Raw genomic sequence first — 13,861 nt, forward strand, 5'->3', positions numbered from 1 at the left:
CATGTGTTTTTTTTTTCGTCGCTATATTCGCGGTACCGATGGCTGCACGCCCAAGAAAACAACGTGTGATAACATTCCACCGTGCGGACGATCGTCCGGCCAGCCATTGTGCACTATCGGCGTGTTAATGGGCGGAATTAATTCGTGCTCGGTCTCGCATCGCAACGGGAGCAAACGGCACGCTGATGAACGATATTTTGTTAGCAAAACGGGTGGAGTGTGCGGGTGTGGAGGAGGGCGATCTGGACCGCTCGAAAAAAAAATCCCTCCAGCCGTACCACAGCGTCCGAAAGCACGCCACGGTCCACAGGGAGGCTCGGGTTTCATAATGTCGATTTTCCATAAATTAACATGCACATTAGATACGGCTTTTTATGATTGGTTGGCCTCGTTGTCGGTACGATTTATAGTGTGCTTAGACGCGGTCTAGCGTCTACTGGTGTGCGCGTGTGTGTTTGCATGCGGCACGGCTTCTCACCTTCGGGGATGTTTCTGCCGCTTTTCACCGAACCGTACCGAAACGGAAATGCTAGGTGGTGTTTACGTACTACCGAGGGCGCAATGTACATGCTGCCGTTTCGTTGCCGTACGGTTGGGCACCTCTGAACTCTTTCGCTTAGAATGTACCGACCAACTCGGCACAGCCTCCTGCCTGTGGAATGTGGAAGACCGTCGGCATGAAAATGGTGGTGATGTGTGATGCAAAAGGTTTCCCGAGTGAAAAACTGTTCCTTTCCCTGGCCGTCTCTCAAGGAGGAAGCTTTAGCGGAGAGTAAAGCGAGCGGTCGGATGATACGATTAAAATATTTACATCAAAAAAGGGAAAAGATTGGAGGAAATGGAATGTCCTAAGAATGGAGTATGGTTTATGTGCTTTGGGGGTTGGAAAATGTTAAAGCCGTAAAATTCATTCGAAGCAAAGTGGATACTTGTAACAGGGATGCTGATATTTTGATCGTGCTCACTTTATCTGTGTGCTGTATCTGAAGTACTCACGATCGCACTTACTGGATATGACGCTGTATAGAAGAAAAGTGAACTAGTTTTTAGAGGAATAAACTAAGTTTGTGCATCAAGATCTCCAGAATATCCATAACTTACAGTTTCTTCAGCGTTAGAACTTTGAGGAATTTCTCTTAATGCAAAATGATCTATTCTTTGGGGAAAACTTCCTAAAATTTATTTTTTAAATTATAATAAACAAAGTAGCTTGTTACACAAAATTTTCTTAGTTTCATATAATGTTAATTGAAATACTCCAAATGCAAATCCACCCCTGTCTACGTCAGTGACACGCCGGCAAATAAGAACGACGTAGAATTGTGTCTCCCTAACGCCGGCAACAAATTGCTCACTCAAGTGCATGTGGAGCTGTGCCCGTTCTTGATACGGTGTCGCTATCAAATTGAGAGATAATGAGACACGGAGCAAGACAATTAATGCTGCCCCGGACCGATTGTGAAAGCTGTTCCACTTGTCCAAACGAAAACCTCCCGCCCCATACGAAACACACACCCTGAGCGAATGTTAATCAAAGCCACCCAGCAGCTGCTGCAGCAAGAAGGGGGGAGAGAACATTGGTCGCCCCGGTCGGCCACCCGTCTAGACCTAAGCGTCCGGGGGACCTGATGCGAATGGAATGCAAGACACTTTTGACGAGCTCAACCAGCCGGGGTGCACTATGCCTCCTGATCTGATGGACACATTAATGAGCCAAGTGCTTGTGCAGGGAAAGATGGCAAAGTGAAGATGTCTACGCTGCCGGTCGGTACGTACGTGTACGACAGGTGAAAATCACGTCCCACCACTCGGGTTGCATCAATTTGCATCCATTGGCCTTAAGTACAACAGGGACGTCGGGCATGGGGCAAGATCGCTGATACCGATAGGTCCTTGGCAGTGAGCCTATCCCCATACGCCACCGATGGAGATGCAAAAACGTGATTGCACGGCTACCCGTCATACCGGTCCGCCGGCAAACCTCCTCCAACGCCACCAGATGATATTAAATTCAAATTTACCGAGTTCATTGGATTGCATACATTCACCAAGGTACGCGGCTGGCTGGGATGGAATGGCCAGGGGTCGGGGAGACACAATGTTTTTGGCACCGAAGAGCATCGGGAGAAGGAAATTCTTCCACAAACGTCGGGCTACCTGTCTGTCCGGCCCGAGACCAAAGACCCGTTAATGTTTGGCCATGGCCTGCCGCTTTCTTCTTCTTTCGTTGCGGGGCCCGATTCGTTCAGGCTCGATAATGGAATTCAATTAAACACTATTGGTAAAGGCTGCATCAGGGTTAGCCGCGGGAAGCTGTGGATGGGACGAGCCAGACGCTGGAAAAGGTACACGACCTTTGACACCGATCAGGTGAGGTTCGAGCCGAAAGAGCAACGTTCAGACGCATCTAGAGTCGATAGTCTGTTCCTTATTTTTATTGCCGATACCGGGCTGTCCAGCTAGGACCAGATGGTACAAGTCCGGTATGGCTGTCCAGTATGTTGTTAGGTAGATGAAATTATCGACCCCCGTAGGGCACTGCCGAAGTCATCGGTCGTAGCGAAAACGCATGCTAGATGTACTTTTCAGGTTAATTAGTTATTGTTGCGATTTATGCATAATTGAACATCGACACGCACCAAATGGGAAGATTATGATGACGATAATGATGACGTTGTATTTTTTTTTCGACTCGCAAACCAATTGGGCAAAAAATGGTGGGGGAAAAATCGCTCCACTGCAGGAAGTGAAATGAAAATTCCTCACCCCGAGCCGTATCGTTGAATGGGGCAAGAAAAACGATGGGACGATGGGAAAGGTCAGCTTTTGTCTCTCGGTCTAGCAACGCGTACGAACGTGTTATTGTTTACCACTTTCGGGTGCCATCGGGTGGAAAATGAAAGCTATGCGAAACGATTGTCTGCTTCACGGTGCTGCATGTGTCTGGTTTGCGAAACTTGTCTTCGGACTTGCCATCCAACTTGTATCGACACGAGCCGGAAATGGAACATGGGAAGTAGGTATGAAGAGGGTGTCGTCAGCTAGACAAACTATCGTCTAGCTCGAGCAATCTTGCGTCTAGGGGATGGAAAAGACAAGTGAAGTTGTAATTGTGATACCAGACATGCCATTATCAACTCGATGTATTAATGAGATTAATTGTATTGGACTTTAAAAAACAAAAATGGTAATTACTCCACAAAGGTTTATGTTTAAGCTTTTAGTTAGAGAATTATCAACATTATTAGAACTCTTGTATATGTGGTCTTCTTCTACATAGAACTTTCGGTAGCCTTTCTAACAAATTGGAGCTATTATAGTATGGTTTTGGGAGGTTAATGATGCATCAGAACCGAAGCTTTTCCCTTAGCTGAACTCCATAACAAACTTTTAAAAGTTGGTATGTGTGCCATATGTTTGTGAGTCCTTGATTGAGGCTAACATGTACTATTAAACATCCACAATTTGAGGTCTAGAACCAAAAAACTACTTCCAAGAATTCTGCTGATATTCAGGGGACAAGCTTGGGCAATTCTCTATTGCATATTCCATCCTTTGGAGCAGCTCGTTGAAGTGACTATTGACGTTCGCTTGAAGATGTCGGTGCTTTTACCAGGTTTGCCGAGCAATGTCTTGCTCGCCCAACAAGGTTAAAACAAGGCACTTCAGAGCTTCGCATCGCTTGATTAGACTGCACTTATTAGCCATTTGCTCACGAACAAGAAATGTAAACCAGCTTTCCGGACATAGCGAGTATCGCCCTCCCCTCCCCCCCATTATCACAAGCGATAATGAGCGATCACAACTTCTGCTCCGGTTGAGTGATCATGTTCCAACACGGGTAATGGACACTGATTGGGACAGGGTGCAAGTGCAAGGTTTTCCATATCAACCCGTCCGTATGACAACTTTCTAAATGTAAGAGGAAACTGCAGTTACTGAATGAAGGTTATTAAGGTGTATAATCGTGCGCATAATTACTGCCACACTGAGAAGGGAGCAGTGCAACCGGGTCTCATTTCCATGCGCGTCAACTCTGACTGAGCCATCCTCTCCGAGAGACATTATCCGCACGATCGGCGTGAATCATGCACTTTACTGTCACGCTTTTGCTCACCAATCGTGTGTGATATTTAAGAAGGAATTGCTTATCAGCCCGAAGTGTCGCAATGAAAGTAAATAAACTGTACATCTTCGATAGGATTCTACTGTGCGATGGTGGAATCCGATCGTGAACGATCGATTGACATCGACAAAACCGAATGCTTCATCATTCCTTGGTGTGAATTACGGCATAAGGTGCATGAAAGCTGGATTCTTCTTTTTGGTTTTTTGCACACCTTTTACTGGTAATGCCCTTCAGCCGAACAAAGTTATCGGAAAAAGTGAGCTTTCGATCTTCCATTCCAGCGGAAGATTCGCTGCACTTGCACAGCAATAACTTGCAACAAGTTATGGTGCATGGTGCCTCACCAGTACCGGTTGGATACCCGTTGCAGGGGCCATGGAGAGCGAGAGAAAGATCTTGCAAAATGGCAGCAACAACTATTTGTAAAACTCTTTTCGATTATTATCTTAATGAAAAGGGCACCCCCAGTACCCGGTGCTTAAGAGCGAGTGCTTCGCTAGAGTTGATTATTTTGTTGGAAAAGCGCGAGCTAACCGGTGATTTTTGGTTTCCTTTGGAATTCTTCCCCTTTTCCAACAGCGTCTACGTCGGCCACCACCACATCGCGAACATCCCAATCGACGGCTGGAACGAGCGAGACCGCACCGGGTGCATCGATAGCAACCCAGGCCAGCGGTGGTTCGGTGGCGGTTGTCGCTGCGGCCATCGCAGCCGATCGACGTCGACGTCGTCAGCAGCAGCAGCTGGGCGGACGTAATCTACCATCGCTACCGGTGCTGCCACCGAGATCTCGCGGACCGATAAGGGCTCCGGAACCACCGCCACCGTACTGGGCACACTACGCACACCGACCGGTTCCAGCGCAACCGGCGGCGGGTTGCCCCACTGCCGAGAGAATTGGTAGTGCAGCATCGTCTGCCGTTGGTCGTGGTGGTGCCGGTGCTGCTGCTGCTGCTGCTGCTTCTGGTAGGCACAACGCAGCCACGACCACCGACGACAGTGACACCAGCAATGACAGACCGCGAGCTCATCGTGGCAGATCAACGTCCGGTGATAGCTCGTCGACTGGTGCTGGCGGACAAGCAGCAAGAGGCCCCGAACGAGCCGAACCTACGGTCCGACACCGCTACAACGTACCGAACCAGCAGAGACAACGCATTAAGGAGCATTTGCTAAGTAAGTACCGGCAAGCTCCCCACTCCCCCCGAGGGGACCATTTGAAGTAATTTTATTGTCCGCTCTTTCTTCTTTGTGGTATGCACAGGTCAGGATGCCTTTTGTCCAGATTTGGTGCGGAACTGTAAGAATATTGCCACCGACTCACCGGAACGTCAATCATCGCCCGCGCCGGTAGAGTACGCCGAGATAGGGGAGCTAGGCCGGAACCTCGCTGCAGTTGTAACCATCAACGACGGGGCATCTACATCGTCGGGCCGTACACGGGAAGGACCAGCGCCCACTTCCACTATCGACGAGCAGCCCGGTCAGCCATCTTCCGTTGCTGACACGGGTGTCAGTGCTGCGTCGGCAGCTACTATGGGTCAAAACTTGAGTATTCGTAGACCAAAGATTTCACTCACGTGGGTACTGCGGGAGCAATCGCGCGAGGGAGCATCGGCACTGGCCGGCAACGATCGTTCGGGGCATCAGCAATCAACTCCGCAACAGTCGACAGTGGTACAAGCCGTTCTGAAGGGATCACCGGTGGATAAAACGAGTCAAAGTGTAACAAACAGTGCTGGAAATGGTGCGTCTGTTCCTCACCACAACATAACCGGACAGACTGTAGTCTCTGGTGGAGATACAGCCAATGCTACAGGCCAACCAAACGGACATGCTTCCAATGGCATCACGCCCAATGGCCACAATCATCACCATCATCATGTCATCGTTCGCAAAAAGTCTAGAACGCGCAGCAAGGAGAGACTGTTTAGCGAAAAGTACGTCAGTGACAACAACCTGTCGGAGTACCATAGTGAGAAGCTGCGCAGTGTGGCACACGCGAACGAGTACACCATTGCACCAACGGCCGCCGTATCAAGCGCCGGCTCTAATCTCTACCGAAAAAGCAATCGTAAAAATAGTGAACGTTTAAAGAAGAAGGATCGACTACTGCTCTATCCGAATGGGACCACCGTAGATGCGAGTGTGCATCACAACAACAATAATCAACATGCCGTTAACCTCAACAAGGAGCCCGCGTATGGCGAGAGCCTTAAAGAGAAGATGGCAGTGGCGCTTAAGAACACCTACTCCGAGCCTTCCCTGTACACGACGGTATCGGAACCGTCGGCATCTACCAAACATCGACATCACAGTAGGCATCACCACAGGCGACGGCGGGAGCGTTACCGTTCGCAACGATTCGGGTACGAAATTCACAACGTAGATGAGTTCCTGTCCAAGTGTTCCCTATCCTCGCCCGGCAACATTCCCGTAGTGTTATCGTCCGCCGCGACCCTGTACCAGACGCGGCCCGGTAGCTACCAGATCGAGATACCGCTACCACTCGGGATGGTGGTGAATGCGGTGTTCAAGAACCAGAACTGGCTGTACGTGCAGACACCTCACGCCGAGGAGGGCTATGTGGCGTACGACACCTGTCTACCGCTCGGTATATTGCCATCAAACCAAAGGTAAGGGCGAGACAAGTCGATCAAGCTTTCAGTGCATAACGATCCTCATCGATCCTTTTTTTGATGTTGCATTCTGGCTCTCCTTTCCGGCAGATCTTCATCCAGTTCGAAGCCTACACCCTGCTGGGAATCGAACAAAGACATTTTCCCCAAACCTTGCGGAAATTTGACGGACAGCGAAAAGGAGATACAGCAGCTGCGTGGTGGAACTCGCTCGGAGGGTCGTAGAACACCACGATTGAAGCGAAGCAGTGCCAATAGTCGTAGTGCAGTCTCCATCACCACATGCAACAGTGAACGGGATCTCGATTCGTTGTACCTGCGTACGGTGGCTTCCAATCAACCGAAGGTGGCGGACGGTCAAACGCAGTACGCCCAGCTGAAGCTGACCACTAAGGTGTTGAACACGGTAGCACCCTCACTAAAGTCGGAAAAAGCGCTGGCGATTGAACAGCTTGAGAAGTTGATTTGCTCCGGAAGCGGTGACTATGTGCATCTGCTGAAGCAGCAACAGCAACACCTGCTGGCAAAACAGCAACAATACATCACACAGCTGCGTCAGCAGCAGCAACTCTCCAAAGCTGACTCACCAACTATTGGCAAGCATCTTAGCAATGTTCCAGGGACCAAAGTCATCAACGGAAGCAACCATCTTCGTATTGCACTCAGTGGCATCACGAGCAGTGGACCGGCCACTGTTGCTGGGAATGGATCGGTAAACGTTTGCGCACCGGGAGCCGCTGTTCGGCAGACGCTGCTAGCCATCACGGACAACTACTGCTCGGATGCGGTTTCGGTCCATAAGGGGGACGTAGTCACGTTGCTCGCCTGCAAGGAGTATCAGGAGAAGGGTTTGAAGAACTACAGGCAGTGGTTTTTCGTACGGACGCGGGATGGACATGAAGGCTACATACCGGCCGAAGCGGCAGGGCACGGGTTTCTTTAGAGGGAACGAGCCGAAACTTTAGAAGGATTGTCTGAGACTGTGTCTTGAAAGGCTTTCGATTAGTACGTTCTTTGTGGTAGTCGTCCTTAGATAGTGTAAGCGTTACTGTTTAACCAAATGATATTTAAAATCGTAAAATCAACAAATAAATGCATGAACGAAGGTAAAGGGTGGTGAGAAATGTTCCAGAAAGTTGGAGAAAGAAATTGGCTTCCAAAGTTAACGGCCCCTTTGAATACACCTAGCAGCGTTTCATAGCAACGGTGCTGCATTTTTCAAGGAAAACACGTTGCTATGGCTGAGCGTCGTGTACTCAGTTATAAATAAGGATCAAGTCCGTGCTATTGAAATAGTTTAACGGAGCACTCTTGTTTGAAGCGTTTTTAGAAAAGATCCCCAATGACCGAACCAGTGCGTCGAGAATTGCGGATTACACATCCTCCGCTAGAGCCCATAGTTCGCGATGGAAAGATGTAAGTAGAGTTACATAAAGGGAAGTAAAACCCTAGGGAGAATATCTCTTCTTCCCATTAAAGTCGCGAACAAATCGAGCTGGAAAGTAAGGGCCGCCGGGAGTATTTGAAAAAGTGGGGCTACATCACGCAACCCGAAACGACCGAGTTCTACGATCTGAAACGCAACAACCAGAAGCTGCGAGAAATTCAGCAGGGACGCCAGCAAAATGTGAATCTGCGTGAATACGATGGACACGGGGAGTCGTTTTTCGTCTCGAAGCAGATGTTTAAAACGCTGCTCGATACGTGCCGGTGTGGCCGGAAGCGTACCAACACCCATGCGCTCAAGTGTTTGCAGAAGCCGAAAAATACGTACGAAAAGACGGACGACGAGGAGGAGGATGAGGAGATAGAGAAGCAGCGCCGACAGAAGCGTGGAAAGGGTGGTTCCGGTGGAAGTCGGCGAGAGCGGACCGATGATGCGGACGAGGGTGAGAAGACTGTGAGCAGCTACATACCGAAGGTGCCGACGTTGAGCTCAGGTATTCCAAGTGGTGTCGGGTGCCTTTTGGGTTGAGGAAGCTATGCGAGGATTGTTTTGCGATGGGGGGGGGGGGGGGGGGGTTATGCATGGAAAGCAGAAGGGGAATGGAATTTTTGGATAGGATTGTGTGGTACTGTGTGTAGTCAACCATACACCTCACAATATCCTTATACCTTGTTAAACTTAAAATTGATTTAGGAACAGTGAGACTTGCTGCTCATTCAAATGACTGCAAGGTGCTATGAGGATATCTTATCGATAACTTGATTGTTCACTAATGACTTACCTTTTCTGGTTTCCTGGACGTAATTCATCCGTAGCGGGAACCGAAGTTAGAGTTGTATTCAGGGGGATCCACATGATACCTGTCATTCTGTGTTAGAAGACCACTCCACTACTGACACCTCCGAGCGTCTCGAAGACTTGATGTTAGCTGAAAGAAACTTTGACTGCATTTTCATTGCAGAACACTCTGCTTTTATATCTGTTATGAGGTGATCGAAACCAGCAACCAATGCCTACTTTGGTTTTACTCTTGGTACTAGCTTCCTTCGTCCAAAGATTCCAACATTTTTCCTGACAGAGAGGAATAATATAACTTACTCACTTTTTTTTAATATTAGGTATGTATGGATGGCCCCATAATCGATTCGTGGCAATGGAAAAGACCACGTACTACGTATCCCCTCGTTATACTATGCCTGGCCACCCGATCGTCGACAGTCATCCGTACAACAACATAATCCTCGGATAGGTGTGCTCCTCTGCTTGATGTCCTCGCACGTTCTTCAACGTTCGGGCTTCAGCGCCACAACAACTAAACTAATCTGAAGCATAGACTTTTTCTATCTCACTTTCCCATTACTCGCACAGACCAACAAAATATTTCAAAATACAATTTAAATGTTAGCAACGTTTTATTATCGCAATAAACCAATATCCAAATCGAATGGAAGGAGTTTCTTTCTCGTAAAATGTCACACGATCCTGTTGGGCCTACTCGCCCTCCCCTCTAACCCTGCACCAGCTGCGTCATGCCCTCGCTAATAATTTTCAGCGTTTTCATGTCCTTATGTATCGTGTCGATCAAAAACGAGACCGCCTTCTGTTGCATCGTCAGGAACGATTGCATCTCCTGCGTGGCATCCTTATCCAGCGTGTACTCGTTCAGGAAGTTCCCGTGGGCCCACTGGTTTCGCTGCATACGCATCTGGGACAGCAGTTCGCTCAACCGCCCACGGAACTGTGTCGGAGTGGATACGAGTGCGTGCATATTTTCCAGCTTCGTCCGGATCGTTTCCTCTTCGGGCGATAGGGCCAGTCCGAGCTTGCGCGTGCTTTCCTGCTTCACGATGACGCGCAGTATGCGGTGGCTCAGCTCGGCAAAGTTGCGCCGATGTTCGGCAATCTTGGCGGTCGTGTTCATGTGACGCTGCTTCAGCTCGGCAATTTCCTTCTCCACTTTCGCTAGGTAGGAGGCGTGGATTTCGGTCTCATTTTCCTGACACTTGATGCGCCATTTCAACTGTCGGATGGAGAGCTTAAATTAATGTAGATAAACTGAGGCCGAGGTGCTTAAGACTTACATCCTGAAAACCAATCATCGGCACGGGAATGAATCGCTTCGGGTCGGGATTATCCATCTTCGCCTGTTCCCACATGCGCGGATCGATGCCTTTCGGTGGGTTGTCGAGATACTCCTTAAGCTGATCTTCCTCCGGCAGCACCAACGCAACGACCGATTCGATGCCAAGCTGGGACAGCTGTTGCTTGGGCATCGGTTGGTTCAGATAGCCCGCCACCTCCGTCGCCAGCACGCGCTTGATCTCGTTCGAGATGGTGGACTTTTCCTCGATGTAGATAATGACCTGCACCTTCGCGTCGTTGATTGACTTCACGTTTTCCACCACGATCGTAATGTTTGGTTTGTTACCGAAGATTTGATTCATGCTGTTGATGAACTGCTGCTGCTGTTCTCTGGAGAAAGGGGGACACATTGCATTAAATCGGCTAAATCGGTCCAGCTAAGAGCTACTTACTTTATTTGTGCCACCGTTTTGTTCACCGTCAGTCCCACCAGCCCCGTTTTGTTGTCCTTCCCGGGCAGCTTGCTGTAGCCCATCGTCTTGAAGCGGCACAGAAAGTTCGACGGCGTAATCTCCACCGGTGGTGCGTTGTGCGAGTAGAACGATTTGCCCGTCCCGAGCATAGCCTGCAGGTAGTTCCACTTCGAAATGACCGTGTCCCGCTCATCGCCAAAGATGGACACATTGAACACGGACTGCACGAAAGCTTCCTCGGGTGAAAGAGCCGGAGCGAGCTGCTGTTGTTGCTGCTGCTGCTGCTGCTGCTGCTGCTGACCAAAGGCCGATTGTCCAAAGTTTAAGCCCCCGGCAGTGGCTCCCGGTTGCCCGAAGGTTGTGCCACCAAAGGTACTCCCGGTACCGAATCCACCGAACCCGGTGCTTGCTTGGGGTTGGGTCGATCCAAGGCCACCGAAGAACGATGGTGCGGAAGTGGTCGCAATCGAAGATCCGAATGGTTGCGCGGCTGTACCGAAGCCACCGAACGCTGGAGCACTGGTGCTGGTGGCAGTGGTGGCACCAAATGCACCGAAACCAGTCGCCGCGGTTGACGTGGCGGTACCGAAACCACCGAATGCGGGTGTTGCTGCTGGGGCTGTGTTTGTGCCGAACCCGAACGAAGGTGCGGAACTGGTTGGGGCGGCACCGAACGCGGTAGTTCCGCCGGTGGAAGCACCGAACCCTAGCGTTCCGAATGCACCCGTACCGGTGGCCGGTGTGGCTGCCGGTGCTCCGAACGCTGGCGTTGCCGTTGCACCGAATGCCGACGTGGCCGTTGCTTGCCCGAACGCCGGTGCTGCACCAGCCGTTGCAGTGGCACCGAATGCGGGCGTGGAGGTTTGTCCACCGAATGAGAAATTGCCAAAAGCCGCTGTTGAGAAGACGGGAAAGAAAATGCCAATCAAGCGACTGTTAATAGGATTATTTACCTGCTTTCTGCCGGTTGGTTCCTTGTGGTAGTTCTCGTGCCTAGATTTGCTCCATGTGGAACACGTGAACACCCGGTGGAACGGCATGGCCAAAATCAGCCGATAGGTCCCTAGCGGTATGTCCACGCGATCCTAGGCATGCGTTTCCGGCATGTGCAACCCTTTGACTTGATTTGTGTGGGTCAGGTCAGATTGTCATGCCACCATTCTTACCCATCTTGCGATTTTGGACAAAATTATCGACAAGATAACCCTAGCAAAACAATATTCTAAATCAATATTTTCCACAACTATGCCCCGGTCCGTTGCCGTTCTTGGAACTTTGTAAGTGGAATCAGACCACCGGATGGTATTAGCCTACTAAACCGTTCCAATTTGCTTCATTACTGGCCTGCCTTTGCTGGTGCAGACAGGCAGAATGTTCTAGCCAGATTGTTTCGACCTATTTGATGGTAGTAAATCGGTCAACTTTACAAGCACTGCTAATTGGATTGCGCTTCGTCGTTTATCGAGCACGACATAAGCATCCCTGGTCAGGTGGCCCCCCGTGTCAGTTAGCCTGTAGCGGGTAGTATCGCATAGCGCACAAAGAAAATGCGAGACAGGGAGGACATTGTTTTTGTTTCCCGCCGAGTTCTGGGGGGTGGATGCAAGGACAACCTTCCTGACGGATGGTTTGTACAACCGAATGTGGTGGCCCATCGCGGGTGGATTCAGTTGGTGATAGTGTTCGGAAGCGGAAACATTGGTGCTTTCCAATAAGTGTCACTGGCTCGTTGCTCTACGCAAGTGAGGATGTGTTGCGTCTCTTCCAAGAAGAGAGAGAGTGCTTAATGGCGTGACATTTTGTGTTATTTAGGATTTCCCTCGTATTGCATCGATAGAATAAGTAATTTAAAATTTGCCAACGTGTAATGGAATGCAACTTTGGTGCGGAGGAAGCGTCCGTGACAGAGTGTTTCTACTGAGTGCTGCAGTGCAAAGCGAAGTGAACCGTTAAGCGACCCATTACCATGTACATCAAATCTGGCCACCGATTTCTCAGCGATAAAGGCCAAATAATTTTCCCCGGACCGCCGACCCGCTCGCCAGCGTTGTACTATCAGCCAAGCACGACGACTACAACCACCACTACCAGCACGACCACGATGGCTTCGCTGCCGGAATCGGGAGTTAGTGATGAGAATGGCAACTATATAGGTACTGCTCCTGGGTGTTTTGGTGAAGGAGCTTTCCTAAAGGATTCATTGTGTTCCGTTTGTTTGTTTTCCAGTGCCGGATATGTGGCAAAGCAAATCGAGCTCCGGATCAGACATGCTGTCGGATAAAATACAGATGTTCTACATCTACATCACCGTCACAATTACGTCCGTCTTCATCATAGTGGTGCTTGGCATTTTCGGGTACATGTGCTACAAGAGGTAAGAAAGATTGATTAACCGTGCTTATCAACGGCGGTAAGAAAACTAACCAAAATATTCTCCTCGAACCCACAGGAAAGGATTTCAGAACATCGATGGCCCACAGGCACCGATCGAAACGACGAGGCGAAGAAGCAGCACTCACAGATCCACCCGTCGGTATTCGAGAAACATTTCTAAAGAACGTGAAGCTGCTGCTTGTCCAGCCATCGCCGAGGACAATCCCGGGCAAACGTTACTCCGGTGAAGTGCCGGAATGCGGTGCTTACAAATGATTGTATTTTTGTTAAATTTTTGACTTGGTTTCGTAGAGTTAAGCGACAACATATACTATCTACACGAATGCAATAAATTAGTGATATTTTCCGCAGTTTTGTTTTGCGTTCCCTCGCTTGTGTAAACAATGGACCTTCACATAACCTGCGAAAGAAGACACCCCACAGTCCGGTGGTGCTTGCCGCTCCCATACACTTACGCTTGGTCGGTGTGCTCGTTGAGCCGAGCGCTGATGTGTTTCCAAAATTGAACGACATGACTGAAGCGAATACGCACTAGTAACGGAGAGCGAACAATTTATCGATTTTGCACAATCACTAACTACACCGGCACCGTTCGATCCGGTGTGTTTAATTTAATTAACAACAAAAGCAGCACAAAATGATCCCGCGCCGCGTTTTCGTTGTGCTTGTGTTTACAGTTACTGAGGCGTTACCGGTT

The 13,861-nt window shown here is 49.5% G+C and overlaps 4 protein-coding genes across 5 annotated transcripts in view; 3 read left to right on the forward strand and 1 right to left on the reverse strand.

The window, feature by feature from the left end:
- The window catches only part of LOC118510529, a 34,550-nt gene extending 26,671 nt beyond the window's left edge, over positions 1–7,879 (forward strand). Inside the window, exons 3-5 of the mRNA XM_036052474.1 lie at positions 4,709–5,305; positions 5,394–6,765; positions 6,859–7,879. Coding sequence (XP_035908367.1) covers positions 4,709–5,305; positions 5,394–6,765; positions 6,859–7,711 — 2,822 coding nt within the window. The 3' untranslated portion in view covers positions 7,712–7,879. The remainder of the gene's footprint in view (positions 1–4,708; positions 5,306–5,393; positions 6,766–6,858) is intronic.
- Positions 7,880–8,110: 231 nt separating this feature from the next.
- On the forward strand, positions 8,111–9,541 carry LOC118514456. Its single transcript, XM_036061373.1, has 3 exons — positions 8,111–8,184; positions 8,248–8,708; positions 9,334–9,541. Exons 1-3 carry the CDS (start codon positions 8,111–8,113, stop codon positions 9,462–9,464), a joined length of 666 nt encoding a protein of 221 aa, XP_035917266.1. The 3' UTR covers positions 9,465–9,541.
- Positions 9,542–9,603: 62 nt separating this feature from the next.
- On the reverse strand, positions 9,604–13,859 carry LOC118510530 (probable nucleoporin Nup54). 2 transcript variants are annotated; one of them, XM_036052475.1, is made up of 4 exons: positions 13,195–13,859; positions 10,750–13,135; positions 10,297–10,687; positions 9,604–10,235 (listed from the first exon to the last, which is right to left on the reverse strand). In XM_036052475.1, the coding sequence occupies exons 2-4, from the start codon at positions 11,808–11,810 to the stop codon at positions 9,723–9,725; spliced, it is 1,965 nt and encodes a 654-aa protein (XP_035908368.1). In that variant the 5' UTR covers positions 11,811–13,135; positions 13,195–13,859; the 3' UTR covers positions 9,604–9,722. The 2 variants fall into 2 exon arrangements, with proteins under 2 accessions (XP_035908368.1, XP_035908369.1); XM_036052476.1 differs by having other exon boundaries at positions 10,750–11,665; positions 13,620–13,858.
- On the forward strand, positions 12,437–13,510 carry LOC118510531. The gene is made up of 3 exons (XM_036052477.1): positions 12,437–12,923; positions 12,997–13,144; positions 13,220–13,510. The coding sequence occupies exons 1-3, from the start codon at positions 12,737–12,739 to the stop codon at positions 13,389–13,391; spliced, it is 507 nt and encodes a 168-aa protein (XP_035908370.1). The 5' UTR covers positions 12,437–12,736; the 3' UTR covers positions 13,392–13,510.
- Positions 13,860–13,861: the final 2 nt, after the last annotated feature.

Source organism: Anopheles stephensi, chromosome 3 (genome assembly GCF_013141755.1).
Source record: "Anopheles stephensi strain Indian chromosome 3, UCI_ANSTEP_V1.0, whole genome shotgun sequence".
NCBI lineage: Eukaryota > Metazoa > Arthropoda > Insecta > Diptera > Culicidae > Anopheles > Anopheles stephensi.

Bases quoted from the DNA above. Each gene is read 5' to 3' on its own strand.
- LOC118514456 (XM_036061373.1), top strand. From the start codon at position 8,111: ATGACCGAACCAGTGCGTCGAGAATTGCGGATTACACATCCTCCGCTA. The intron at 8,185-8,247 runs GTAAGTAGAGTT...TTCCCATTAAAG, and splicing joins ATAGTTCGCGATGGAAAGAT to TCGCGAACAAATCGAGCTGG. The intron at 8,709-9,333 runs GTATTCCAAGTG...TTTTAATATTAG, and splicing joins GGTGCCGACGTTGAGCTCAG to GTATGTATGGATGGCCCCAT.
- LOC118510530 (XM_036052475.1), bottom strand. From the start codon at position 11,810: ATGCCGTTCCACCGGGTGTTCACGTGTTCCACATGGAGCAAATCTAGG. The intron at 10,688-10,749 runs GTAAGTAGCTCT...CCCTTTCTCCAG, and splicing joins AAAACGGTGGCACAAATAAA to AGAACAGCAGCAGCAGTTCA. The intron at 10,236-10,296 runs GTAAGTCTTAAG...TCCATCCGACAG, and splicing joins CGATGATTGGTTTTCAGGAT to TTGAAATGGCGCATCAAGTG.
- LOC118510531 (XM_036052477.1), top strand. From the start codon at position 12,737: ATGTACATCAAATCTGGCCACCGATTTCTCAGCGATAAAGGCCAAATA. The intron at 12,924-12,996 runs GTACTGCTCCTG...TTTGTTTTCCAG, and splicing joins TGAGAATGGCAACTATATAG to TGCCGGATATGTGGCAAAGC. The intron at 13,145-13,219 runs GTAAGAAAGATT...TCGAACCCACAG, and splicing joins GGGTACATGTGCTACAAGAG to GAAAGGATTTCAGAACATCG.